Below are 27,109 nucleotides of genomic sequence, written 5' to 3' on the forward strand. Positions count from 1 at the left end.
TGTCCTTGTCATGCTTCCTCTGCCACAGGACTTTGCATACATGCTGTTACCTCTACCTTGAATATTCCCCCATACTCCTCTTCACCTAGTTAACACTTCATAATTCTTCAGATAACAGTTTGGTGGTCGCTTTCCCAGAGAAGCCTTCCTTGACCTCCTTAAATATATCGAGTAAGTTCTCAGCACCATGTGTCATTTTTTAAAAGCTTCTTCTTCCCCCAACCTCACCCAAGCTGAATTGAAGGTATTCATAGCACTCATTACAATTCCAGTTTTATTTGTCTGATTATTTGATTAATGTCTGCTTTCCCATCGGATTATAGCTCCACAAAGGCAAGGCTCAGATTTAGCTCTTATCTTGAACACAGCATAGTATTTGCTGTGTAGTAGACACTGAGGGTCAGAGAAATTAAACAACTTACCTAAGGTCATGGATTTCATAAGTGGTAGAACTCAGATTTGAAATAAAGCTGTTTAACTTTTGAGCTTGTACTCTTGTCCCCTCCCGCCACCCCGCTCTATTGCTTCCAATTTATCCATTGGTCTTAACTTCTTAAACTTAAAAAAATCATAGAATATAACATATACACAGAAAAGTGCTTTAAACACAAACATAAAATTTAACAATTAGTAATAAAGCAGGCATCTATATAATCATCCCTCAGATCAAGAAGTAGAACATTGCCCACACCCCAGAAATCCCTTGGGTGTCCTTCCAGATCACAACTCCCCCCAACACCTACCTGACTAGAGGTAAACACTATCATGAGATTATTTTTTTCTTTGTTTTTCAGCATAGCTTCAAGACATACATATCACTAAGCAAAAGAGATTCATTTTACGTGTTTTTGAATTCTATGTAAATAAAATCATGTTATATACACATTTTTAATATCTTCCTTCTTTCACTCTACATTGTGTTTCTAAAATTCATTTGGTTGCATGTAGCTGAGTCTTAATTCTTTCTAATTATTTTTATGAATTCTGTCAAGGTTCAATATATGCAATTACTGTTGTGATCACAGAGGGCATGGAGAGAGGCCAAGCAGTCGCTTAGGGTGGTATTAACTATTTTGGATCACCATAGTCCCGTGCCTTGACTTTAGCTTTGCTGATCTAAAAATTCAATTTTGTCAGTATGCTGAGAGTGATCAGGATCAGGCAAACACATAAGAAATTCACCAGAGGGCTTCCCTGGTGGCGCAGTGGTTGAGAGTCCGCCTGCCGATGCAGGGGACACAGGTTCATGCCCCAGTCTGGGAAGATCCCACATGCAGTGGAGCGGCTGGGCCCGTGAGCCATGGCCACTGGGCCTGCCCATCCGGAGCCTGTGCTCCGCAACTGGAGAGGCCACAGCAGTGAGAGGCCCGTGTACCACAAAACAAACAAACAAACAACAACAACAACAACAAAAGAAATTCACCAGAAACAAGAATGCCAATTAATTAATTTTGGGCAGAGAAAAATCACTATCAAACAGAGTAGAAGTTTACATTGGCTGGCCAGCATATTCTCTAAATTTGGAGAGAAACTTACATTGGAAGCCAATGATAATCAGAAAGTTGCTTGAAGAGCATAGTGATTTTAATGGCCTCAACTGTGATGGTATGAAGTCTTCATCTCCCTGTTTGAACCCTCGGGCTGGTGGCCACCACTCTTTTCTGGACAACACTAGGGACTTTACTTTCCTTCTTCTAAGCTTAATGAGGGCCATCCTCTTCCATTAGTGCATTTTTTTTATCCGATTGATGATAATTTACAGAGGAATAGGTATCCACTTTGGTCAACTACAGCAACCGATTGTGGTTTTATGACATGTACATTTTAGCCACTGTATTAAATATGGGTTAAGGCTTGGTTATGTGTTTTTATGCTGGTCAATTTGCTGCATGTCTTTATGTTTAAAACTCCTTAGATGTTTTTTTTTTCTTTTCTACATTGGAGGTAGTTGAGGCATCTTGATTTAGAAAGCATGTGTAAAAGTATGAATTGTGTAGAAAAAGTGAGAGCTTAGCTAATGACAAGTGTGCTAAATATGCATGTATGAGCTCGTTGGATGTCTATATGTATTTGTTCAAAGGCTGGCTATGAATACAGAGATATGAACACAGCTTCATGTAGGTAGGGTAATTTGAGTACGGTGTCTTTTCTTCCTTCTAAAAAATGTTTTGGAGTGAAGAAACCACAAAGGGAAATACAAATAACAAAAACATCACTAATAACACTTTACTTATCAAAGGCACCTATACTTAAAACATTGTAATCCTAATGTTGACCAGCATTCAAAAATATGCCGTCTCCTACATTGCTGGTATACCAGTCTCATATATTGCTGGTATAACTTTCTGGAGGCAAAATTTGTATATGGGTTCTGATATGTATTTAGTAATATGGATCAAAAGCCTTTAAAATGAGCAAGTTCTTTGATCACTCCAAAAAATTCATCTGAAGGAAATAATGAAAGATATTTATATAGATTTTGGCCACCTATTGTAATATTGTTCATACTTATTGTTTAGGAAGATTGGAAGCAACTTAAATGTCCAATAGTATAAAGGAGCAGGTTAAGTAACTCATGTTGCATCTCATACAATAGAATACTCTGCCACCATTAAAAATTATGTAGAATAATACAAATTGATAAGTAAAGAGAGCAAGTTACAAAACCCTATATGCAGTGTGATTCCATCTTCATTACACATGTATAGATAAAAGTTGGAATGTAATGTTTTGAAATATTAAGAATGATTAACAGAGTAGTGGGGCTATAGGTGATTTTTAATCATCTTTTCTGGGTTCTCTATATTCTAAAATTTCTCCAATTAATATGCATTATTAAAAAATATGCATTACTTTTTAATTTAAAAATCTATATCAAAATTTTTCCTTTAGTGTTGTTGGAATCCATTTAAATAATAAAAAGCCAAAAAAAAAAAAAGGAATTTTATGTTTCCTGGAGATGAGGTGCTTTTGTAGAAAAGGTAAATATTGTATTAATTAAATACAAAGACATATTTATTAAATATGAAGGATTCAATGAACCCTAATAGAAAGAAGGTATCCAGTTGTGAAGGTCAAGTACTAATGACGGTTTATAAGGCACTAGAAGTCAGATTGGTATTATAGCAACTTCTGGAGACTTATCAGAGACAGACCAGAGAAGACCTGGATACATCTTAGTTCTATAGAGAAGATCTAGATACATCTTGGTTCTATATTTATTTATGGTAACAACACTAGCCAAGCAGTCACGAACACAGTACCTCCTGCCTAGCAAGTGCCCAAACATCTGTTGAATTGAAATGACTCATTTATGTGAATCAGCCTATCACTTGAACATACTTATCAGCATTTCCTGACTTTTGTGCCCATTAATGTGTAGTTTTTTGCTGCTTCCACTGGAATAAATATATCACATTACCTCTAAAGCTAATTTCTCCCAACTGCATCTCCAGTCTTTCACTAGGGACCACCCAGGCCCACATTTTCAGTTATTCACAGGACATTTAAAATACATGTCTTGCCATATCCTCACATTGTATTTATCTAAAGCTGAACCTCTTGGTTTACTCACCCCAGTTTAGCTATTGCTACCCAGCTGCTCACTCACCTGACTATTGGATGGCCGCCCAATCCCCATAAGTTTGCCTGTCTAGCTGGAGATGACTGTATGCACGCTCAGGGCCAGTTCAGTCTCGTCCCGCATTCCTACCAGTGGTACCCTTGTTTACTGGATGTAGAGGCCTGAGCTCCTAATTCCATTTCTTAGCATTCATGCTTTCTCTATCCCGTTGGAAGCTTGGAATAGATAGTACTGACCTGCTGTTGTAAGGCATTGAGGAACTATCCTGAGAAACTCTGGAGACAGCCCAGCTTTGAGTCCCCTCTTCCGCCTGGCACAGGAGGGCCAAGACTGATTTTTCCCACACCCAAATGTAACTTATGCTGTTTTCTATACAATGGTGTAGTCCTCCAAGGCAAAGGTATTGTGGTATTGTGCTTCCTTTTTCCTTTCTGTTCTCTTTTGGGAGTGACCTTAGTTCATTTACTAGTAATTACTTTTCTAGTCAATAAGCTGAACATGCAATAGGTTCAGTCCTGATTCCTAGAGATTCATGGCCAGGACCTCGGTTCTGTTTTCCTATCTTGAAAGGAAAGGGGTAGCATAGCCCACAAACCAAATCAGCTTACTGTTAGCTTATCAAGTATGAACAGAATCTGGTTTCTCATACATTCCAACTTATCAGGGGCTCAGGAGGCCCCTTTTCTTTATTCCCTCAGCAACTTTTCCTTATTCCCCAATTGTTCTTGTTGGTGCTGCCTCTAGGGAACTCACACCCACTTGGTGGTTGGTAGAGAAATACTTTCTCCCTTTAACCAGCCTTTCTCCCCCAATCCCAGCCCACCCCACATAGCCCTACTTTCTCTTCTATACCCTTTTGCTTCCTACCCTCAGAGTTTCTCTTTTTCTGGTGAGGTTTATCAGTTCTCTGTCCTAAGTTGGCTCTGATTTTTTCTCTGTTGGGGTGTTGGAGCCTGGGGGGTCTAGCAGGGAGAGAAGGGGAATGAGAAAAAGATCTTCACAGTGGTTTGACCTCTAGGTAAGACATCTGAAAAAAAAAATCTTTCACGCTTTCCAAATTAACAATTCTACAGGCATTTCCTATGTGATGTTCTGCTAAAAGAATGTCCCCATTTGACATCCAGCCAGATAACTCTGGAAGAAGGAACAGAGTAGGAAATAAAAAGCCATTCTCTCCCATTGTTGAAGGTGGCAGTGAAGACAGCTAAACAAACATAGGTTAAACACACACTCACACACACACACACACACACACAACTTTTATCTGTGAAATTTTACCCAATTAATTTAGGCATATCTTTCAAAAAGAGCTTTGCCTATGGCATTCTCCCTGGAAAGCATTCCGCAAGCAAGCAAAGCAAAACAGATAAAAACAGTGTAACAGGGAGTATGCACGAGGCTCTGTTCCCGGAAATTTTTAGAATGAACTGCTCTGGGAGTTGACATCTTTTCAGCTGCCCTGGAATCAATGGCAACCTGAAAATTATCATTCTGAAGGTGCACAAGAGCAGAGAGAGCTGAGAAATTGGTATAACTTGGAAATTGATACGAACTGGAAATATTTTATGTTCTTTCATGTATTTGTGCCACATCCTTAAATTTCCAAACTAGTCCACTTACATCCATCGTGGTGTAAAAATATGCTGTATAATGATCCTTTCAGCATCTCTCCTCCTAAATCCAATTCTGAAGACCCACAAGAATTCAAACCATGGTAAGAAATTAGGATTTAAGAACTAACTGTATACCTGTTTTTAAATAGGTTGCCTGTGTCTGATCTAACTCTACAAACAGAAAAAAAAATGGTCATTAGAACAATACATGCTGGCATTTGTGGTCCAGCAGATAAACAGGCAGTGGCTGTCTGTTCCATTTGTCATCCTTAGTTGGAAAAAGCTTACACTCCTATACTTTGACTTGTTATAATAATTAATGATCTATTTATTTGGAAAGTATCACTTTAATTAGATTCTAGATATTTGATAATTCTTTGTATTTTGGACTCCCAGCTAACAAATCTTTCATGACCCCAACTTTTTTTCTCTCCTTGCAGACTCAGTTATCAGGTTATCCTGAGCTAATTTTGAAATCTAATGATGAGTTTAGATGATTTGTTGGAAAATATTTCTATTCTCAACTACCTCTTTTATCTCTCTGTGTCATCATTCCTTTATTTTAGGCTCTCCCTTCCTCACCCATTTTTTTTATGACTTAGTTATGAGTGTCCTTAAGTAAACTCCTACAGATAGACACACATCCTAATTATGTGAAAACTCTATATGAAATATAAACAGCTAAGTAAAATAATCAACAATTCCCTTCTTTTTAAGTTTTTCTTGTTGCCAGTCACATGAGAAAAGTTCTTTTTCTATTTCCTTATTTCTCTCTATTAGTTTACCCTGTGGAACAAAATAGATCATAATTATGGGTGAGAAAAGCAAAAACAGTACCAAGTATATATTCATGAGAAAGGAAAAGGGACCCATAGTTTTAAAGAAGTGATGTTACATATAATTGTCAGTGACATCAGTTTGTACAATCTTGAAAGAACTTAGAAATCAATCTTTGGAAGTCTCATAATTGTGGGACAGTAGCAAATATGGGGAAATTAGCTTGGGTCCAACTGGGGAGAATCTTAAGTACCTGACTAAGGAGTTTTGACTTTTTCCTGGTAGCAAGGGGGATTCACTGAAGTAGTTTTTAGCATGAGAGAGATAAGAAAAGCAATACTTTAGTAAGATTAAGTTAGCATAATTATGCCTAATGGATTTGAATGGGGAAAGAGAAAAGTATGAAGATGAGTTAAGAAGCAATTGTAACAGTTCAAGCTTTAAGGGAAAGGGCCTGAATTAAAGTATCTGTAGGGGCATAGGAAGGAAAGTTGATGCAAAATATTGCATGGGAAGAATCAGTTACACTTGCTGACTGAGTTAGAGGTGGGAATTGTGGGAAGTGGGGAACCTAAAGTAACTCTCAGTTTCTAGAGTATGGTTGCCTGGGGTAAAGATAGTGCCATTGGCATTAACGGTAGGGATGGTGATAATTTTCGTTTTAGATGTGCTGAGTTTGAGGCTGAAGTAAGGCACCCAGGTGGAAATGTCTAGGGTATGGTTGGAAATTCAGGAATGGCACTTAAGAGTCAAATCTTAATGAAGAAATTTGAGAGTTATCTGATAGGAGTTGGAATTATAATTCAATTTGAATTAGTTAAATAAATTTTAAAAAACTGGTATGCCTTCTATAAGAGATGATATCTCTGAGCAAATGTATTTAGTGAGAAGAGCAGAGAGTTGAGGACTTAACTTTGGAACCTTGGTTAATTCACAATTAGGAGATAGAAGCAGACATAGAGGCAGTAAGAAAGAATGAGAAGAGGGAAAGGGAAGTCAGAGAAGAAAGAGGAGAATCAAAATAATGTAGACTAATAAGGGCAAAGAGAGGAGGAAATTTCAAGAAGGAAGTTAAGTTAAAGAGAATGAAGACTGAGAAGATGCTGAGGCATCTGACCAATAGGAAGTAATTAATGATCTTCATGTGACCAAGTCACTATTAAATAGTGGGCAAATAATGAAAATTATTTTCCGTAGTTCAGTTCAATAAATATTTATTAGCTATCAGAGATGTTTTTCCCTTATCTTTCTCAAATTGAGTAAGGGTCGATAAAGGTCAGATCTAGTAAATGCAGTTTCTTCGAATGATAAGGGAGTTGAAATCTAGGACAAGGTTTATTTATCAGAAGGAGCTAAAGAGGAACTATCATTTACTCTGACCTGAAATTTTGCTCTATACTATAATGTTGGCAAGTGAGAATAATTTTATTTATTTATTGTTTTATATAGTAACAATACCTTTTCTTTATTAAACATGTACTCTGTACCAGTGCTTCACATACGATAACTCACTTAATTCACCCACAACTCTAAGGTAACTATCCCCCCATTTTACTTACAAAGCAACTGAGACACAGAAAGATTAAATAACTTGCCCAGCTTCATTCAGCCAGTAACTGTGGGAGTCAGAATTCAAACCCTAGTTTATCCAACTCAAAAATATACATCAGAATAAACCACAGAGCTGGTTAACAATACAGATGCCCACCCACCTCCAGTGACTGCCATTGACTAAGTCATGGGGTGCAGATCACGGTACAGGTTAAGCCCCACCTCAGGTTCTAGACTACCTCAGTGTAGTTTAAAATAGCCCTGTAATAGCTGTAAAGAAAGTAAGTCAAACTTTTAATATCTGACTCTTTGGGTGGAACACAGGGTGTGTTCAGAAGATGTTATTTTTAAAATATTCACTGGTTTTACCTCTAAGTTTTAGCTATTTGCAACTCAGCCGCATTAATTATGACCTTTTCACTTCTCCAAATGTCACTAAACTCTGTTGTCCTTATGCTCTGAGGTTCTGTTCTGAATGCAACCAGCCCTAGAGGATACTAAAACAGCTGAAGTGGAATGTTTGGACAGTGGAGAAGGAAAGCTCTCTGGAGATAGCTTCTTACCTCTTTTCTCTAGGATGATTTGATTTAATTACTGTAATTTTATTACAGACGCTGAAAAAACTATCCACCAAGTATAAGGCAGATAAAACCTATCCCACAACTGAGGCTGAGAGGCCCAAGAATATCAAGAAAAACAGATATAAAGATATCTTGCCCTGTAAGTTTCATTTCTCCCTTTAAACTTGTGCCTTCTTTCAAATTCAATCATCTTATCTCTTTTTACCCATTGGTTGCTGTTCCTAATCCTAGACCATGGCTTTGACAAATTGGTTGTACTGTATATGACTACACAAGAACATTCGTTCATTCATTCAGTCTTCAAACACTAATGAGCATCCACTATTCACAGTGCTACTTCCTGACTTACAGAAAGCCCTCTAACCAAACCCTCTTAATTAGTCTGTCTTTCTTTTACATTATAGATGACCACAGTCGAGTAGAGCTGTCCATGATAACCTCTGATGAGGATTCCAGCTACATCAATGCGAACTTCATTAAGGTACATCCAATATTCCATATTTCTCTAGGTACCTAAAAAAATGGGGTAGAGGGGGAAGGGAGGGATACTGGACAAGAAGGAAAGTATGTTATTTGTAGTCACCCCATGTAATTTCTGTTCCCCTTTAGGGAGTTTTGGGACCCAAGGCTTATATTGCCACCCAGGGACCTTTGCCTACAACTGTCCTGGACTTCTGGCGGATGATTTGGGAATACAGCGTCCTGGTTAGTGCAGAGTTACTTTTGTTACTATATTCTCTAGTTTTTAGGGATGAAGGGGATAGGGTGTCAGGATATGTGACTGAAGTTTCCTATGTGCATTAAAATCAGTGCTTTTTGGGGTCAGTCACTAGAAGTTTGGTGTTCAGTCACCTTTTAGTCAAAATCACAATGTCACTATTGTTCAAGAAAATAAAAGTTCTCAACTTGACAGTCTCATTTGTTAACAAGAATTTACTGATTTGAATAGAGAAAAGGGAAGTGAGGACAGAGAGAAGGAAGGGTAGGAGCAACATTTTATAATCTATTAGGATTTCTTTTTTGGTTATAAAACAATAAAAGAATAAATAACACTTTTTGACTCTGGGACCCATGTAGTAGCTGCTTTTTTAAACTATATCACTGTTTAAGTTTCCATATATTTCATCCCCCCAGATCATTGTTATGGCATGCATGGAGTTTGAAATGGGGAAGGTGAGTTGCTTTCTAGTAAACCTAAAGGTAAAGGAAAGAAGAAAAAGAAGGGGGAGACTTGGTAGCAGAACTTTCCTTAACTTAAGTGACTTGGTAAACATTTATGCTCATCTTCCTAGTTTTCAGTTTGGGAATGCCAAATGACTCTCAAGGCTTTTTTTTTAAACCTCTGAGAACCTCTTTCGCCCATTTTCCCAGTAGACTCTGTGTTTTAAAATAAAAATAAGGTATACTTTTTAAAGTAACAATTCATTTTCCTGTTGTTTTTAATCAGATATTTTAAACTGCCAGTCAGAGATTCTTTTGTGCTGCCCAGAATGGCCTTTACTAGCCACGTGTGGTTAGTGAACACTTGAAATATGGCTGGTGTGACTGAGGAACTCAATTATTTTATTTTATTTTAATAAATTTAAATTTAAAGACTGATATTCAATTCAGTTATTGGAAAACCTTGTTTGGAACAACTTGGGTATGTGAATCTTTTTCAACCATAAATTTTATGAAATCTAAATGGAAATTAAGTATTTCCAGTTAAAGTTTAGCATATTAATTGAAATGTGTTGTAAATATAAAATACATACTAGATATTGATGACAGTTTAAAAATGTCAAATATCTATATTGATATTTGAGTTTTATATTGAGTACATGTTGAAAAAATTTTTAATGTATTTGGCTAAGTAAGATATATTATTAAAATTAATTCTACCTTTTTACATTTTTGAATGTGGCTCTTAGAAAAATTTTAATCACATATGTAGCTCGTATTATATTTCTATTGAACAATGCTCTTCAAACCTACTGTTGCCATTCTGAGTTGATACAGTTCCAGTTAAAACCAAGGGAACTTGGGGTTTCAGTTAGCTTGTGAGGCTTTGTTTTAATTTTGTGAAACACTGAAAATGTCAGATCCCTATTTCTACTTTGTCGGACTTCCAGGAAGTCTGCAATTTGTATATCCTTTAGTGTTTGTTTTCGCATCTTTGGAGAATCCAGACATGGGTTGAAGCCCAAGGGGGTTAGAAATTCCTAACCTAAGGAGAAGGATACAGCTGAATTTGCTTGAATGAGGGAGGGGGTTTTCTTACCCAGAAAAGACTAGCATATATGGAGGGAAATCACTACATTCTGCTTTGTGCAACAGAAAAAATGTGAGCGCTACTGGGCTGAGCCAGGAGAAATGCAACTGCAACTTGGCCCTTTCTCCATATCCTGTGTAAGTATGATGTCTATTTCCATTATGGCTGAGCAAATGCTCCAGGACCTACTTTATAGAGAGAAGTCTTTGAATGTTAGTCTTTGAAATAACTAATATTTTAATTTATTTCTTAGGAAGCTGAAAATAAAAAATCTGATTATACAATCAGGACTCTACAAGTCAAATTCAATTGTGTAAGTACAGAACGCCAGAGGTAACCTCAAAGCCTACAGAGATCAGGCAAGTAAATATATATGTATGTGATGCAGTCTGGACATAAGATAATAGGAAGTGGTAGGGCCTTTGATGTTCTGGATAAATCATCATAACCAAAAGAGACCTTTGGTGTAATCTGTGTTCCCCAACCTACTCCACACCAATGGCACAATGTGAAATGACAATGTTTCTAGGATGAATAGAGGCTGTGTATAGTGTGTAGAGGCTGGGAACCAACTTGAGAGCTCAAGCTGCTTGGTTTCTCTAAGGCAAAGGGATTAGTACATCAACGCACCTGTGACCCATTTGAAGCACACCAGTTGGGAAGTTCTGGTTTGGACCATTTTCATATCTGCATTCTCTTGTGAGTGGGGCAGATAGAGACAGGCCAACAGTAAGTGACCTGAAATTACTTGTAATCGTTCTTAGAGGGCATATGGTCCCAGAGGCCTATAGGGAAGAAATCTCTATAAATTGCAAGAAATATATAGATAGATGCTACTTTGTAGGTCAGAGTAATCTTGTGATAGAATGAGGTGAAGCCCTAATCTTGAACTCTCCTTTTATTCTGGCTATTTTTATAGGAAACTCGAACCATCTACCAGTTCCATTACAAGAACTGGCCAGACCACGATGTGCCTTCATCTATAGACCCTATTCTTGAGCTCATCTGGGATGTGCGTTGTTACCAAGAGGATAACAGTGTTCCCATATGCATTCACTGCAGGTATGATGCTGTTGGATGAACCTTCTACCCAGAATAAACCAAATGTCACTGTCTGGCCAAGACTCCTGCTTTAACTGAAGGAAGACTGACTTTGTTGGAATTTAAAGTCTGCATAAGATGTAGGCTCCTAATTCTAGGCTCACTTCTTCCAGTCAGTCAGAAAGGAATGAAACTTAAAATTAGAATGATTGAAAGAGAAAAGTCAATAGCAGAAACTATAATAAATTCAACCTGAGCATTAAATTAATATCTTTTCTGATAAATTACTTGTGAACAGCACAGCTCTAGAGACTTTTTTGCTGTGAGAAGTTGCCTAGGATCTGTCCTGAGGCTCGGTGTAGCATGTGGCAATTGAAGTATGTTCTGAGAAATGGTAGGGTTTAGAAAGTTTCATGGGCTCTAGATTTCTTCTTCCTCAAATCTGCCAGTGAAATTTTCCAGCTACTGTCAAAGATCCACTCTCTGCAAATATACATGCTACTGTGATCTTTCATTTCAGTGCTGGTTGTGGAAGGACTGGTGTTATCTGTGCTATTGATTATACGTGGATGTTACTAAAAGATGGGGTGAGTTTCTCTCAACAGGCACTCGCCATTTTCTTAACCTTGCTACTTTTAGACTTAGAAATTGTTTGGTTCTTCAAAACATCTATCTCCACCATTCATCTTTTCTAGAATATTCACTTGTAGATTTGCTTTGTCAGACGATTAATTTAGTTCCTAAGTTGGTGGTCTCAAAATGTGGTCCCCAGACAAGAAGCTTCAGTATCACCCGAGAACTTGTTAGAAATGCAAAATTTGGGGCCCGACCTCGGATGAACTGAGTAAAAACTCTTGTGGGGGGGCGGGCAGGGATGGCCCAGCAAGCTCTTCAGGTGCTTCTGGAGAGAAGTAGTTTTGAGAACCACAGCCCTGAATCACGGTTACCCTTCCTTTAGACACGCTCCTTTAGCAGATGAACTCAATTTACTGCAAATTTTGTGTTCCAACCTGTAAATTTTTTTTTAAGTCTAACAAGAAATGAGAAGTTTAAAATATGGGCTTTAGACCTATTTGCAAACTTCTTTTAGTTCATTAAACTCTCATACTTACCTACTGAGATTTCTCCCTCATATTTTTAACTTCAGACATTTGATCACCTCATGTGAAATCATTTTGAAGAGTTTCTTCAGTATTTTGTAGGCTCTAAATCATGGTGCAAGTGATGAGAAACCCCATTAGTTTAAAAAATGCATTCCTTTTCCTAGATAGCAATAAAGGAGTAAGATATTTTTTCCTTTTATTTGGTAGATAATTCCTGAGAACTTCAGTGTTTTTAGTTTGATCCAGGAAATGCGAACACAGAGGCCTTCATTAGTTCAAACTCAGGTATGGACTGTGGTGAATAATATAACATGTCTGAGTCTGGTTTCGTCTCTCTGTTTAATAATAATAAGGCATCCAAAAACAGCTGACTACTTTACTATCAAGGGTTTTAGTCCATTTCCATTTCCTCTAACTCTGAATATCCCAATATTTTTCCTGTATCCCTTGCTCTGGACCAAATTCCTTTCATTCCTTATATTTTATAGCCTGTTCAGAAAATATTAAGAAAACAATATAATATTTCTTACAAAGGATGTTGAAAAAATTCAACAAGCTGTTTGACTTATTAGAAAGAAATAGCTGGGTCAGGTTAACTTGAAATTTTGTAGTGGTACTTCATTTCTGAAACCATAAAAAATCAGAGATCTATAATTTCTTCTTCAGGAGGTGGTAACAGAATCTGCAGAATGAAGTCTATATGCTCATTTTAGAAAATGATAAAAAATTTAAAAAATCATCCATAATCCTGTCGCCTAGAGGGAGTCACTGTTACTATTTTTCTGTAGTTTCTCCTGGTCTTTATTCTTTGTATATTAAAAAATATTACCAAAAAAACCATAATTACAATCATACTATATATGTGATTATATATATGTATCACAGTATTTTAACCTACCCCAGATTGCTCACACTTTTATTCCATTGGAAATGCTTTTCCCCTGTTCTCTCCTCTCCAGCTCACGTTCTACCTCCTAGGTAAAACATTCCCAGCCCAAATCTCTCACTTTCTACAGTATTAATTCCACCCATATTTCTACACCAATAATTTTACCTATATTTCTAAATGGTCTCCATCTTTAAGATAGAGTTTAACATTCACCCATTCATTCTTTCGTCAAACATTTATAGGTATTTATTAGGTAAGAGGCATTTTTGCATAATTTGTTAGAACTACTTCGTATGGCTTAAACAGCAAGAAATTAAAGTGTCTAAAGCACTTACAAATGAACTTGCACATAAGTTTAGAAGTAAAACAATTGACAATGGCAGTTCAGATATTTTCATCTAGAAGTTGTAAATTGAGGGGAAAAAATTATGAGCTATTATAATATAAAGCTTCTGTTTGGCCCACACAGGTTTTCCACTAATAGTTAGTGGAAAAAAAGAATTCTTTTTCATCTGTTGCCTGTAGGTGTTTTCTATATTCAACGTGTAGGGGGGAAAGTTTATGTGAAATGAAAGTATTGGCTGGTTTAGTGCTGTCAGACTTAAAAGAAGCCCGATCCATGTAGATGTATAAAGATTCCAGGAAGTATGCAACCTAGTTGTATAACATTAAATTATAATACTGAATCACTAAATAAAGCCATACTCCATTTCAGAAAAAGTCCATTTCAGACCTACTCTTAAGAGTTGGAAGACAGCTGAAACAATTTTAAGTTAGCCTTCACATTTTGGCATTAGCAACAACTATTTGAACAAATCTACCGGCTATAGCTGCTTTTTATGACACTGCTCTAGCCAGGAGATAGATAACACTGTAACCAGATGAGTGCTTCCTGTCTGATTTTTCTCTCATCTTAAAAAAATTGAAGAGTGTACCAATGGCTGTGTTGGGTGATATAGACTCCGCATTGTTCTCCTAATACGATTATTTTTGGAAAAAATTATATTTTGTTGGTATAAGATTGTGTGAAGTGTCATAGAAGACCCTGAATAGGCCCATTCAGATGAAAAGTAGATCCAAAATCAAGTGCTCAAGCAGGTACAGAGGCAAAAACAGAGTGGTAAAAACCCATGAACCTTGTAGAGGTCTCATTTCTCTACAGTGAAATCCCTTTATAACCACAAATTTCCAAACTCTATTTAGGGGTCTACTTTTTTTGGGTATCTTTGCTAAGACAGAATTTCAGCAGCTTGATATAAGTGCACTAAAGTAAGAGTCAAAAGATTGAGGTTCTAACCGAAGACATGGAAATTACTTCTGAATGATCTCGGACAAGGGATAACAACCTAGCTACTTTATAGATCGATCGTGAGCCATGTTAAATAATACATCTTGAAGCTATCTATTTAGCCATCAACCACGTCTATCTACCTTTTCCCGCAAGAGGTGAATTACAAAAAAAAAAAAAATGCATCCAGGATGGAATAAAAAACAATTTTTTTTTTGGCTCCATGGCATGTGGGATCTTAGTTCCCCAGCCAGGCATCAAACCCGTTCCCCTTGCAATGGAAGCACAGAGTCTTAACTACTGGACCACCAAGGAAGTTCCTGAAATAAAGATTTTAAAGTGTGAGCGAATTAGAGAGATTATGGGTGGAAGGAGAAATAAGTAAGAAAGTGGGGTTAGAGCATAAAAAGCATGCTGCAAGGTCATTGTATATTAGCTAGAGGTAGATAAAATAGTTAGCTGTTTCTAGCAACCTAAAAATGCTTTGGAATCTGACATGGGCTACACAGACATAAGGCACTGTAATTAAACTAATGTTTCAGATCTGCTATACTATGATTTGATTGGTGTTTATATTCCTGAAATCTGGTTAGTTCACGAAGTTTTTGTTTTTGTTTGTTCCGGTTTGCAATGCTCTTCAGGAACAGTATGAACTGGTCTACAATGCTGTATTAGAACTATTTAAGAGACAGATGGATGTTATCAGGGATGAACACTCTGGAACAGAGGTACATTTTAAATTCGATATTTTGTAAAACAGTTTTTTTCATGTTTGATTTTGGTCAAGGGATTTCAGATTAGTTGTAGGACAACTTATACTTTATCATCACAACTAAATTGGAGTGTCAGGTGTGCATGGGGCTGCACTATAAATCTCCTGTGGAGGACAATTTAATTGAAGTACTTTAACTTAGAAAATTAATCTCTTGGTTAACCTATTGCATACCATTTTCAGCTAAATTTAGAAACAATAGGAGTGGGTTAAAGGGTAAGCATATATTCTGTTTCCATGTTTTAAACAGTTGTGTGGCAATTTAGAAGTGAGAGTGACAATTACAGAGTGAAATTATAGTTGAGTACTGATGTGATTTTTCAGGTTACTCTAGCCTCATTTTGATTGCATATGTGTCATCAAATTTTGAGAATATTTTAGAATAGCTAAAGGATTCTTAGCTGAAAATGTTAGGTATAAAAACAATTATGATTTGACCAAATTCTAATTTAAAAATATTGAGCATTCTAGATATGTTATTTTGATCTCATCACAAAAATTGATGTCAAATATTTACTGTATAATCACAAAGTATTAGATTCTGAGCAAACCTTAATAAGACAAAATTATTGGTTTACCTTCCAGGGTGTATGTAACATATACAAATTAATTTAATTTTTAATATCTCATTTTTGTATTATGAATCTGAAAATATTCACTGAGAACCTACTGTTTCCACAACATTAGGAATACAAAGTATATAAGACATAACCCTAATATCATAACTCCTATCACTTGAATGATGAAGCACAGGGAGTGAAAGAAAGCCAAAAAACTGTTGAGGTTAGGGAATGAACTAAGCAATCCTATAGTTAATGTCAACTCCGGAGAAACAATGTAGGGGAAGGAGATGGAAACAAGAATATAGTTGCCAGACATTGTTACTTATATCCTGTTCATGCCTGCTTCATTGGCTAGTACTCCCAGAACAAGTTTAAATAATAGAGGTGATATGCATGACCTAATTTTAATGGGAGAGATGCTCATGTTTCACTACTAAGTGTGATGCTGATTTGATTGGAGATATAGTTTTTAATTGTTTAAGAAAGTATTCATTGACTTCTATTTTATTAAGAATTTTTTTTGGAAAGAATGTTGAGTTCTGTCAACTGCATATCTTTGCATTTATAGAATGATCACATGGATTTTCTCCTGTGACATATTGAAACAGTCATATCCTTGGATTTGTTAATATCAAGCCATCCTTGCTCTTAGAATAAAACCTTCTTGAACAAAGAATATTCTCTTAATGTGCTGCTGGAGTACATGGGTTAATATTTTATTTAGGTTCCAGGAAATGTCAGTACTCAGATTTAGCCCAGTAGTAGTGCCATGGCTCCAGGCAGTTGAGTTGTTTGGAGTGTGCCCTTAGTCAATAAATGGGAACATAGGAACATGGTTCAACCTCCCACATAGGGAATTGATTAACACCAGCCAAGGAGGACTTCTGCTTCTGGGAAGATCGAGTAGACATATTTTCCCTATTCCTTCTACTAAATACAACTAGAAACCCTGGACAATATATACAAAACAAATATAAGAAGACTCTGAAAGATGGAGAGAAGACAGACCACTAGGGACCTTGAGACCTGAGGAATGAAATGATGGTGAGTTCTTTTTCCTCATATATCATGGATATGGAACTGAAGGAACCAACAACTTGGAAATGCCAAAAGTGCAGACAAAAAAACCTCAACAAAATCCTGCTCTCTCTAGCCAAAGGACCAGGAAAGGGACAGCCCAGCAAGCCAGAAAATTTTTAGATAATAATTACTCTACTTCAGTCAACACCAAAGAAAAAAATGGCCCCCAACCCTACCTATGCCAGCAAAGTGGAGAACCTAGATTCCCACCCTCACAAAGACTGTGATAAAGAGAAGGTCAGTGAGTCAGATATGTGTATTCTCTGTCACATCAGAAGGACAGTGCTAATGTGTCATTCTTGTGAGCATTCTAATAAAGAAATACATATATCTGTTTAAAAAAAAAAAAGAGAGAAGGTCAAGTAAAGAGCTAGGAATTTCATCCCCACTGGCCTGCAATGAGGTTTCCCTGCAGTGTCAGTAGAGACCATGTGGGGAGCCTGACTTTCCACCTGGCAGTAACCCAGTGCCCCCATGCCACTCCACTGATGGAGTGTCAGAAGAGACCTAGTGGAGAGTCAGGACTTTCACCATCATCCAGCAGTAATGAGGCCACCCCGACCACAGTGTCAGTAGAGACCACATGGAGAGCCTCTCCCAAGGTGTCTCCCTTCAGGTGTCAACAGAGACTGTGAGGAAACTGGTGGAGGTAGAATCTACTTGGCAATAGCAAGGCACTAATGAGGCAGCACCCCCTCCCTCCTCTTTCCCCTGTCAGAATGGATTTAAAAAGGAGAAGCTAAAAGGGAAGGTTTAACTGAGATCCAGGGATTTATAACAATACAAAAATATCTAGGTTTCATGTGAAAATCACTTGTCATACCAAGAACCAGGAGGATTGTAAACCAAATGAGTAAAAGACAGTCAATAGATGACAACACTGAGATGACAGAGGTGTAAGATTATCTGACAAAGATTCTAAAGTAGCCATGATTAAAATGCTTCAGTAAACAATTACAAGCATGCTTAAAACAATAGAAAGGCTCATCAAAGAAAGATAAAGACCTGCCAAAGAAACAGAAGATATAAAGAAGAAACAAAAGGAAATTTTAGAGTTGAAAAATAACAATAATGGAAATAAAATAGCTCAGTAGTTGGGCTCAACAGCAGAATACAGGGTACAAGGAAAGAATTAATGAACTGAAAGACAAAACAATAGAAATTGCCCAATCTGAACAACAGAAATAAAATAGACTAAAAAATAAAATAAAATAAAAATAAAAAGCAGACAGAGCCACAGGAAACTAAGTGACTGTAACAAAAACCCTAGCATTAGTGTCATCGATGTCCAAGAAGGAAAGGAGAAAAAAGACGTGTCTAAAAAATTACTGAAAGAATCATCATAATTAAACTTCTGAAAACTAAATACAAAAATTCTAGGAAGCAGCCAAAGAAAAATGATCTTAACTCTAGGGGAAAAACAATTAGAATGAAAGTGAATTTGTCATCAGAAACCATGGAGGCCAGAAGGAAGTGGCACAGTATTTTACAAGTGCTGAAGGAAAAAAGCTGTCAACAGAATCCAATACCCAGTAAAAAAAAACATCCTTCAGGAATGAAGGGGAAATCAAGACAGTCTCAGATGAAGAAAAACTAAGAGATTTGTTGCCAGTAGACCTACCCTAAAAAAAAAAAAAGTCAGAGGAATATTTTTTTTTTTCAGAAAGGAAATGATGAAAAAAGGAAGAACATGGTAAGCAACATGGGTAAATATAATAGGTTTTCCTTCTCCTCTTGAGTTTTCTAAATTGCTTAATAATTGAAGCAAAAATTATAATGCTGATGTGGTTCTAAATGTATTGGAGGAAATATTTAAGACAATTATACTGTAAAAAAAAGGAAGGGTTAGGCATGTAAAGGGAGGTAACACTTCTGTATTGAACTAGTAAAATGATAACACGTATAGGCTTTGATAAGTTATGAATATATAATATAATAACTAGAGCGACCCCTACAAAAACTGTACAAAGATATATCTTAAAAAACACTATAGGTAAATCAAAATGAAATTCCAAAGATGCAGGAAAGAGAAAAAGGCAGGAAAAAGAAAAGAGAAATGAGAAACAGAGAGAAAAAACAGAAAACAAAATATAAAGTTGGAGACTTAAGCCCTACCATATTAATAATTAAATTAAATATAAATGGTACAAATACATCAATTAACAGATTGTTAGAGTGTATTGAAAACATGACCCAACTATATGATGTCTATAAGAAACACACTTCAAATATATAGGTTGGTTTAAAATAAAGGATTGAAAAAAGATATATCCTGTAAACATTAATAAAAGGAAAGCAGAAGTAGCTATATTAATACCAGATAGACTTCAGAGTAAAGAAAATTATCACAGTTAGGGAGGGAAATTGTATAATGATAAAAGGGTCAATCCCCCAATAAGATGTAGCAATCCTAAGTGTGTATGGACCAAACAGAGCTGCAAGATATGTGAAGCAAAAACTGATAGAACTAAAAGGAGCAATAGAAAACCCCACAGTTATAGTTGGAGACTTCAAAACCGCTCTCTCAAGAACTGATAGAAAACTCAACAGAAAGTCAGCAAGAATATATGAGAACTTAACACCATCGACTAACAGGATCAAATAGATTATTTATAGGACGCTCCACCCAACAATACAAGGATATACATTCTTTTCAAGTGCTGATTGAACATATACCAAGATGGATCATATCCTGGGCCATTAAACAATCTCAAAAATATAAAGAACTGATATCATATAGAATGTATTCTCTGACTACTATGGAATCAAACTAGAAGTCAATAGCAGAAGATAACAAGAAAAGATCCAAACACTTGGAAACTACACCAGACTCTTCTAAATAATTCATTGAATCAGAAAGGAAGTTTCAAAGGAAATTTCTAAAAAACACATTGAACTGAATAAAAATGAGAATACCACATATCGAAATTTGTCGGACAGAGCTCCAGTAGCGCTGGGAGGGAAGTTTATAGCCACCTACATGCATACATTAGAAAACAGTAAATGTCTCAAATCAATAATCTGAGCTCCCACTTTATGAATCTAGGGGAAAAAAAAAGAGTGAAATAAACCCAAGAGAAACAGAAGGAAGGAAATAGTAAAGAGTATAAATCAATGAAATTGAAAACAGGGAAAAAAAAAGAAAAATCAGTGAACCAATGATCTGGTTCTTTGAAAAGATCAGCAAAATTGACAAACTTCTAGGAAGAATATAAAGGAAAAAAGGGAAAAAAATAAAAATTACCAATATCAGGAATGCAAAAGGGGCTATTTCTACAGATTTTGTAGATATCAAAAGGATAATAAAGGATATAGTATGAACAACTCAACACATACACATATGACAGCTTAGATAAAATAATGTATTACTTCCTCAAAAAACACAAACTACCACAGCTCACTCAACATGAAATAATTTGAATAGCCTCATAATGATAAAGAAAACTGAATTCATAATTTAAAAATTTCCCAAAAAGAAATATCCAGGCTCACATAGTTTCACTTGAGAATTCTACCAAATCTTTAAGAAAGAATTAACACCAATTTTACACAATCTTTACCAGAAAATAGATGAGGAGGAGACAATTCTCCATTCATATTTTTTATTGTGGTAAAACTACAATATTTTTACCACTATGGAAAAAATTACCATTTTAACCATTTTAAAATATGAGTGGCATTTAGTACCTTCACAATGTGTGTGACCATCATTACTGTTTATTTCTAGAAATTTTTCATCATTCTAAACAGAAACTCTCCATCCCCTATACCTGAACCCCTAATAGTTTCTATTCTACTTTCTGTCTCTATGAATTTGCCTATTCTAGGTACATGATATAAGTGTAGTCATATATTTACTCTTTTTATCTGGATTATTTCATGTAACATAATGTTTCAAGGTTCATCCATTTTGTAACATATATCAGAATTTCATTCCTTTTTATGGCTTTATAATATTCCATTGTGTATAATACCACATTTTACTTACCCATTCATCTGTTGATGGACACTTGGGTTGTTTCCACCTTTTGGCTATTGTGAATAATGCTCTTATAAAAATTGGTGTACAAATACTTGTTCAAGTCTCTATTTTAAATTCTTTTGGGTATATACCCAGAAGTGGAATTGCTGGATCATGCAGTAATTCTATATTTAATTTTTTAAGGTACTGCCACACTGTTTCTCACAGTGGCTGCAAAATTTTACATCCCCACCAGCATTGCACAAAGGTTCCAATTCCTCCACCTTCTTGCTAACGCTGGGTATTTTCTGGGTTTTGTTTGTTTGTTTGGTTTTGGTTTTTAAGATAATAGCCATCCTAATGAGTGTGAAGTGGTATTTATGACCTTGATTTTCATTTCTCTAATGATTAGTGATGTTGAACAGCTTTTCATGTGCTTACTGGCCTTTTGTACATTTTCTTTGGACAAATATCTATCCAAGTCCTTTTGCTCTTTTTTTCTCTAGGTTTTCTTTGTGGTAAAATATACATAAAATTTACTACCTTAACCAATTTTAGGTGTATAGTTCAGTGATATTATGTACATTCATATTATTGTGCAATCATCACCACCATCCATTTCCAGAACTCCTTTCATCTTGCAAAACTGAAACTTTATACCCATTAAACACTAACTCCCCATTCCTCCCTAAGCCCAGCCCTTAGCAACCACCATTCCGCTTTCTCTCCCTATGAATTTGACTACTCTAGGTACCTCACCAGTACTTGTTAGTTTTTGCTTTTGTTTGTTTTTTAGATAATAGCCATCCTAATGGGTGTAAAGTAGTATCTCATTGTGGTTCTGGTTTACATTTTCCTGGTTAGTGATGTTAAGCGGACTCTCAACCACTGCGCCACCAGGGAAGCCCTCTCTGCATGAATTTTAAGATGAGGTTTTCTATTTCTGCAGAAGCACCTTTGGAATTTTTATAGGGATTGCATTGAATCTGTAGATCACTTTGGGTAATGTTATCATAACAATATAATGTCTTCCACTTCATGAACATCGAATGTCTCTCTATTTATTTTATTTGTCAGCAATGGTTTGTAGTTTTCAGTATATAAGTCTTTCACTTCCTTGGTTAAGTTTATTCCTTAGTATGTATATTTTTGATACATATATATATATATTAGAATTGCTTTCCTAATTTCCTTTTCAGAATGTTTATTGCTAATAAACAATAATAAACAGTATAGTAGTGCAACTGGCTTTTTTGTGTTGATTATATATTCTGCAATTTTGCTGAATTGGTTTATTAGCTCTAGCATTTTTTTGTGTGGGTGTGTGTGGAATCTTTCAACATATAAAATTATGTCATCTGCAAATGAAGATAACTTTACTTCCTACTTTCCCATTTTGATGCCTTTATTTGTTTGTTTGTTTGTTTTCTTACCTAATTGCTCTGGCTAGAACTTCTGGTATTATGTTGAATAAAAATGGCAAAAATTGGCATCCTTGTCTTATGCCTGATCTTGGGGGAAAGCTTTCAGTCCTTCACCTTTGAGTATGATATTAGCTGTGGGGTTTTCATATATGGCCTTTATCATTTTGAGGAAGTTCCCTTATATTCCCAGTTTATTAAGTATTTTTATCATGAATTTGTCAAATTTTTTTCTGCATCAATCGATATGATCATGTGGGTTTCTTCTCCTTATTTCTATTAATATGATATATTACACTGATTAATTTTTGAATGTTGAACCATCCTTGCACTCTGGAAATAAATCTCACTTGGTCATGGTGTGTAATCCTTTTACTATGCTGAACTCAGTTTGCTAGTATTTTATTGAGGACTTTTGCATCAATATTCATAAAGAATATTGGTCTGTGGTTTTCTTTTGCCTGTAGCATCTTTGTCTGGCTTTGGCAACAGGGAATTACTGTCCTCATTGAATGACTTAGGAGTGTCATTCAAGTTTTAGGAAGAGTTTGTGCAGGATTGGTGTTTATTCTTCCTTAAATGTTTGGTAAAATTCACCAATGAAGCCATCTGGTCCTGGACTTTTCTTTGTTGGGAAAATATTTGATTACGGATTCAGCCTACTTACTAGTTGTAGGTGTATTTAGATTTTTCCATTTCTTTCTGAGTCAGTTTTGGTTGATCATATGTTTTTAGGAATTTGTCCATTTAATCCAGGTTATACAATTTGTTGGCATACAATTATTCATATTATTATCTTATACTTTTTGTTTCTGTGAAATTAGTAGAAATGTCCCCACTTTTATTTCTGTAATTTGAGATTTTAGCAATTTCAGTCTTCTCTTTTTCCCTTAGTCAGTCTCTAGCTAAAGGTTTGTGAATTTTATAGATCTTTACAAAGGATCAAATTTTGGTTTTGTTGGTTTTCTCCATTGTTTTCTCTATTTCATTTATCTCTGCTCTAATCTTTTAATATTTCCTTCCTTCTGCTAGCTTTGGGTTTAGCTTTTTCTTATTCTAGTTCCTTAAGGTATAAAGTTAGGTAATTAATTTGAAATCTTTCTTCCAGGCATTCACAGCTGTAAATTTACCTCTAAGCACTGCTTTCACTGTATTCCATACGTTTTGGTATGATGTATTTTCATTCATTTCTAAGTATTCTCTAATTTCTATTGTGATTTCTCCTTTGACCCATTGGTTGTTTAAGAGTGTTTAATTTACACATACTTGTGAATTTTCCAGGTTTCCTTCTGTTATTGATTTCTAGTTTCAATCTATTATGATTGAAAAAGATACTTTGTATGACTTCTCGCTTTTAAAATTTATTAAAGCTTGTTTTGTGGCCTAACATCTGGTCTATCCTGGAGAATGTTCCATATATGTTTGAGAAGAATGTATGTTTTGTTGGGTAGAGTGTTCTATGAGTGTTTATTAGTTCTTATTTGTTTACATGATTGTTCATGTCTGTCCTCTGTCTCCTTGTTGATCTGATTTTTCTATTCATTATTGAATGTGGAGTATTAAAGTCTCTGTATCAGTTTACTAGGCTTGCTGTAACAAGTACCACAAACTAAGGAGGGCTTAAAACAACAAACTAATTTTCTCACAGTTCTGGAGTAACAAAGTCTAAAATTGAGGTGTCAGCAAGGCCATGCTCTCTCTCATAGCTCTAGGGGAAGGATCTTCCTTGCCTATTGTTATTTTTTGGTTTTTCCAGCAATCCTTGTTGTTCTTTGGCTTGCAGATACATTACTGCAGTCCAGTCTCTGCCTCCATCATCACACCACATTCTCCCTGTGTGTCTCTGAGTCTCTCTTTTCTCTTTTTGTAAGGACACAAGTCATTGCATTAGGGCCCACCCTAATCCAATATGACCTCATCTTAACTAATTACATCTGCAAAGACCCTATTTCCAAATAAGGTCACATTCACAGATTTCAGGGATTAGATTTCAACATATCTTTTTGAGAGTCACAATTAAACCCACTGCAGGTGGAATCTTATAATTGCTGACTTTTTAAAAAAACATATTGAAACATCCCCGAAGGCCAGATATATTGTACAATTGATGGTAGCTTGGAGCCATAGTAACAAATTTCATAATGTGATAATTCCTATGAAGAAAATAAAGATTGAGAATGTTTGGGCAAGTGGGTGGGAGTGTGATTTTAGGTTGAGTGGTCAGGGAAGGTTTCCTTATGTAGGTGACATTTAAGTAGAGAATAATTACTTAGAAAGAGCCAGCCATGCAAAATCTGGAGCAAAAAGTATTTCAATCAGAGGGAATAGTAAGAGTAAAAGCCTCAAATTGGTAACGAGTTTGGTATGCTTATGGAATGGCAAGAAAACCAGTATAGCTGGAGCACAGTAAGGAAGAAAAATGTAGAACAAGATAAGTATGAGGACATAACATAAAAGGTTGAGATGATGAAAGTTCTGAAAGTAAAGTGTTCTTGAGAATAAAGTTATATTTTAAATAAACAAACATTTTAGAACTTCCACATATGAAAAGATGATGCTATAAGCAAATCCTTCTTAATTTCTATAACACTGTTTAATCCTTTATTTTGATCCTTTTGATTTCAGTATGTGACCAAGTTATTGCTGGCTTCAATATTTTGGAAACTCATATGACTCTTTCATGAATTATTTTAAATCTTTATATTTTCTGAAAAATAACTTTTTAGTCTTATGAATGCTAAAATCTCTCATGGCCATTGCTTCACTAAAAAACAATCTCTTACTTCTCTTGAAGATTCAAGCAAAGTATTCAGTTTCTAAGCAAAATCCCAATCTAGAAGCAGATTCTTATTCTCCTAATTTACCAAAAAGGTGAGTATAATTTTACACATCTAAATGTTGTCTAATTGTGTCTGGGAGGAAAATCTCATGCTTATGTCTCATTGTGATGCTGAGAAGAGGATATGGGAAGAGACCTCTTTGGGATATGGTATCATCATTACTTTCTTTTTGTTTCAGCATCGTAAAAGAAGCAAAAGTGACGAACCAGCAGAGCAAAGGAAGGATAAGGGTGAAAAGTGCAGAAGCTTCTTCCTTTGACCTCAGGATTTCTGAAATAAATGAAAAGGAAGGGTTAGTAATGCACCCTTCTAAACAGAGCAGTTCTTTAGAGTTTTTGGAGCTAAATTGTGGTTGTAACAAAAATGCTGACACAAGCATGAAATGGGAGAGAAAGGTATTCCCAATAGCTGGGGAGCCTCTTCAGAAGCATCAAAGTTTGGACTTGAGCTCCATTTTGTTTGGAGCACGTCCTAACTCTAAACCTGTAAATGCAGCAGGAAGATGTTTTAATTTGAAGAGGCCAATAATGCGGACCAAATCAACTCCCTTTGAATTGATGCAACAGAGAGACACCAAAGAGTTGGACGTCGAGGAAGATTTTTATTTGGAATCTCACCCACACAATTCTTGTCTTGAGCAGGCTCAAAAAGTGATGCATGTTTCTTCAGCAGAACTGAATTATTCACCATCATATGACTCTAAGCATCAAATGTGCAATGCCTCTAAAGCAAAGCAGCATGACTCTGGTGCTTTTAAAGTACTTTCTTACATGTCTTTAGTAGAAAATCCTTATTTTTCATCATTGTCTCCAAGTAGTGCTGGTTCTAAGATGTCTCTTGATTTACCTGAGAAGCAAGATAAAACTGTTTTACCTTGTTTTTCACTGCCAAAATCTTCTACAACCCTCTTTCCTTATTACAATTCACATGATTCTTCAGCACTGACTCCTCCGACCAATTTCCCCCCCGCACTGAACCAAGAGACAGCAGTAGTAGGTAAGTTATTTTAAAAAGTTTGTACAGCATTTTAGATTTGACTTTGTTTCTATAAGATTTGGTTTTGTCTTACCCCCTCTCACCCTCTTATCCTTCTCTGCTTCCTTCTCCTTTTTCTTCTCAAAAAAAATAAATTCCATGAGTGTTTTGATGATGTGATGAGTTGAAAATAGCAATAACAAATACATAACATTCCATGAAACAAGCAATAATGGAGGCAATCAGATCTGGTACAGGACCTATGCCAGCCGGCGTGCTTCTAAAGGCAGCAGTCCTCATTCCTAGAAGTGTCTATCAAATGTCCACAACTTTGTTATACAGCAGAAACTAACACAACATTGTAAAGCAATTATACTTCAGTAAAGATGTTAAAAAAAAAAGTCCACAATTTATCCTTAGCATGCAGAAGCAACTTCCAAAAGAACATCAGAAAAGATTTGATCAACAGCACCACATCGTCACTCAGAATTTTTGTTGGAGAATCATATGTCTATACTAAATTGAACAGATTGCTAAGAATTGAATTCTCTTCCTGCAGGAGTTGGAAGAGGAGGACTTGATTTCCTCTTGTCCTTTTATAATAACTTTATAGATGAGGATACATGTTCAGTATGCTGTATGATATTTTAATCTTATATGACTTTAATTTCATATTTTATCTCTTATAGTTCTGTATTTTTGCATATTATGCATATTGTTTCATATTACTGAGTGGTTTGAAAGTAGGAGTAAATATTTGGTTAGATAATTATAATAGTTTGATATGAAAGAAGATGCTGTGAAAGAAGAGTTAAAGCAA

The 27,109-nt window shown here is 35.8% G+C and overlaps 1 protein-coding gene across 2 annotated transcripts in view; it reads left to right on the plus strand.

The window, feature by feature from the left end:
- Positions 1-27,109, plus strand: part of PTPN22 (protein tyrosine phosphatase non-receptor type 22) — a 49,946-nt gene that overhangs the window by 4,919 nt on the left and 17,918 nt on the right. The window contains exons 2-13 of one of the 2 annotated variants that reach the window (XM_082834775.1): positions 8,136-8,244; positions 8,510-8,586; positions 8,715-8,810; positions 9,240-9,278; positions 10,422-10,493; positions 10,610-10,669; positions 11,276-11,418; positions 11,918-11,984; positions 12,708-12,785; positions 15,319-15,405; positions 25,269-25,345; positions 25,493-26,310. In XM_082834775.1, the coding sequence (XP_082690901.1) occupies positions 8,136-8,244; positions 8,510-8,586; positions 8,715-8,810; positions 9,240-9,278; positions 10,422-10,493; positions 10,610-10,669; positions 11,276-11,418; positions 11,918-11,984; positions 12,708-12,785; positions 15,319-15,405; positions 25,269-25,345; positions 25,493-26,310 (1,723 nt within the window). The remainder of the gene's footprint in view (positions 1-8,135; positions 8,245-8,509; positions 8,587-8,714; positions 8,811-9,239; positions 9,279-10,421; positions 10,494-10,609; positions 10,670-11,275; positions 11,419-11,917; positions 11,985-12,707; positions 12,786-15,318; positions 15,406-25,268; positions 25,346-25,492; positions 26,311-27,109) is intronic. The other variant, XM_082834776.1, reaches the window with a different exon arrangement.

The sequence above is a fragment of the Leucopleurus acutus genome, assembly GCF_964270905.1.
Source record: "Leucopleurus acutus genome assembly, chromosome: 2".
NCBI lineage: Eukaryota > Metazoa > Chordata > Mammalia > Artiodactyla > Delphinidae > Leucopleurus > Leucopleurus acutus.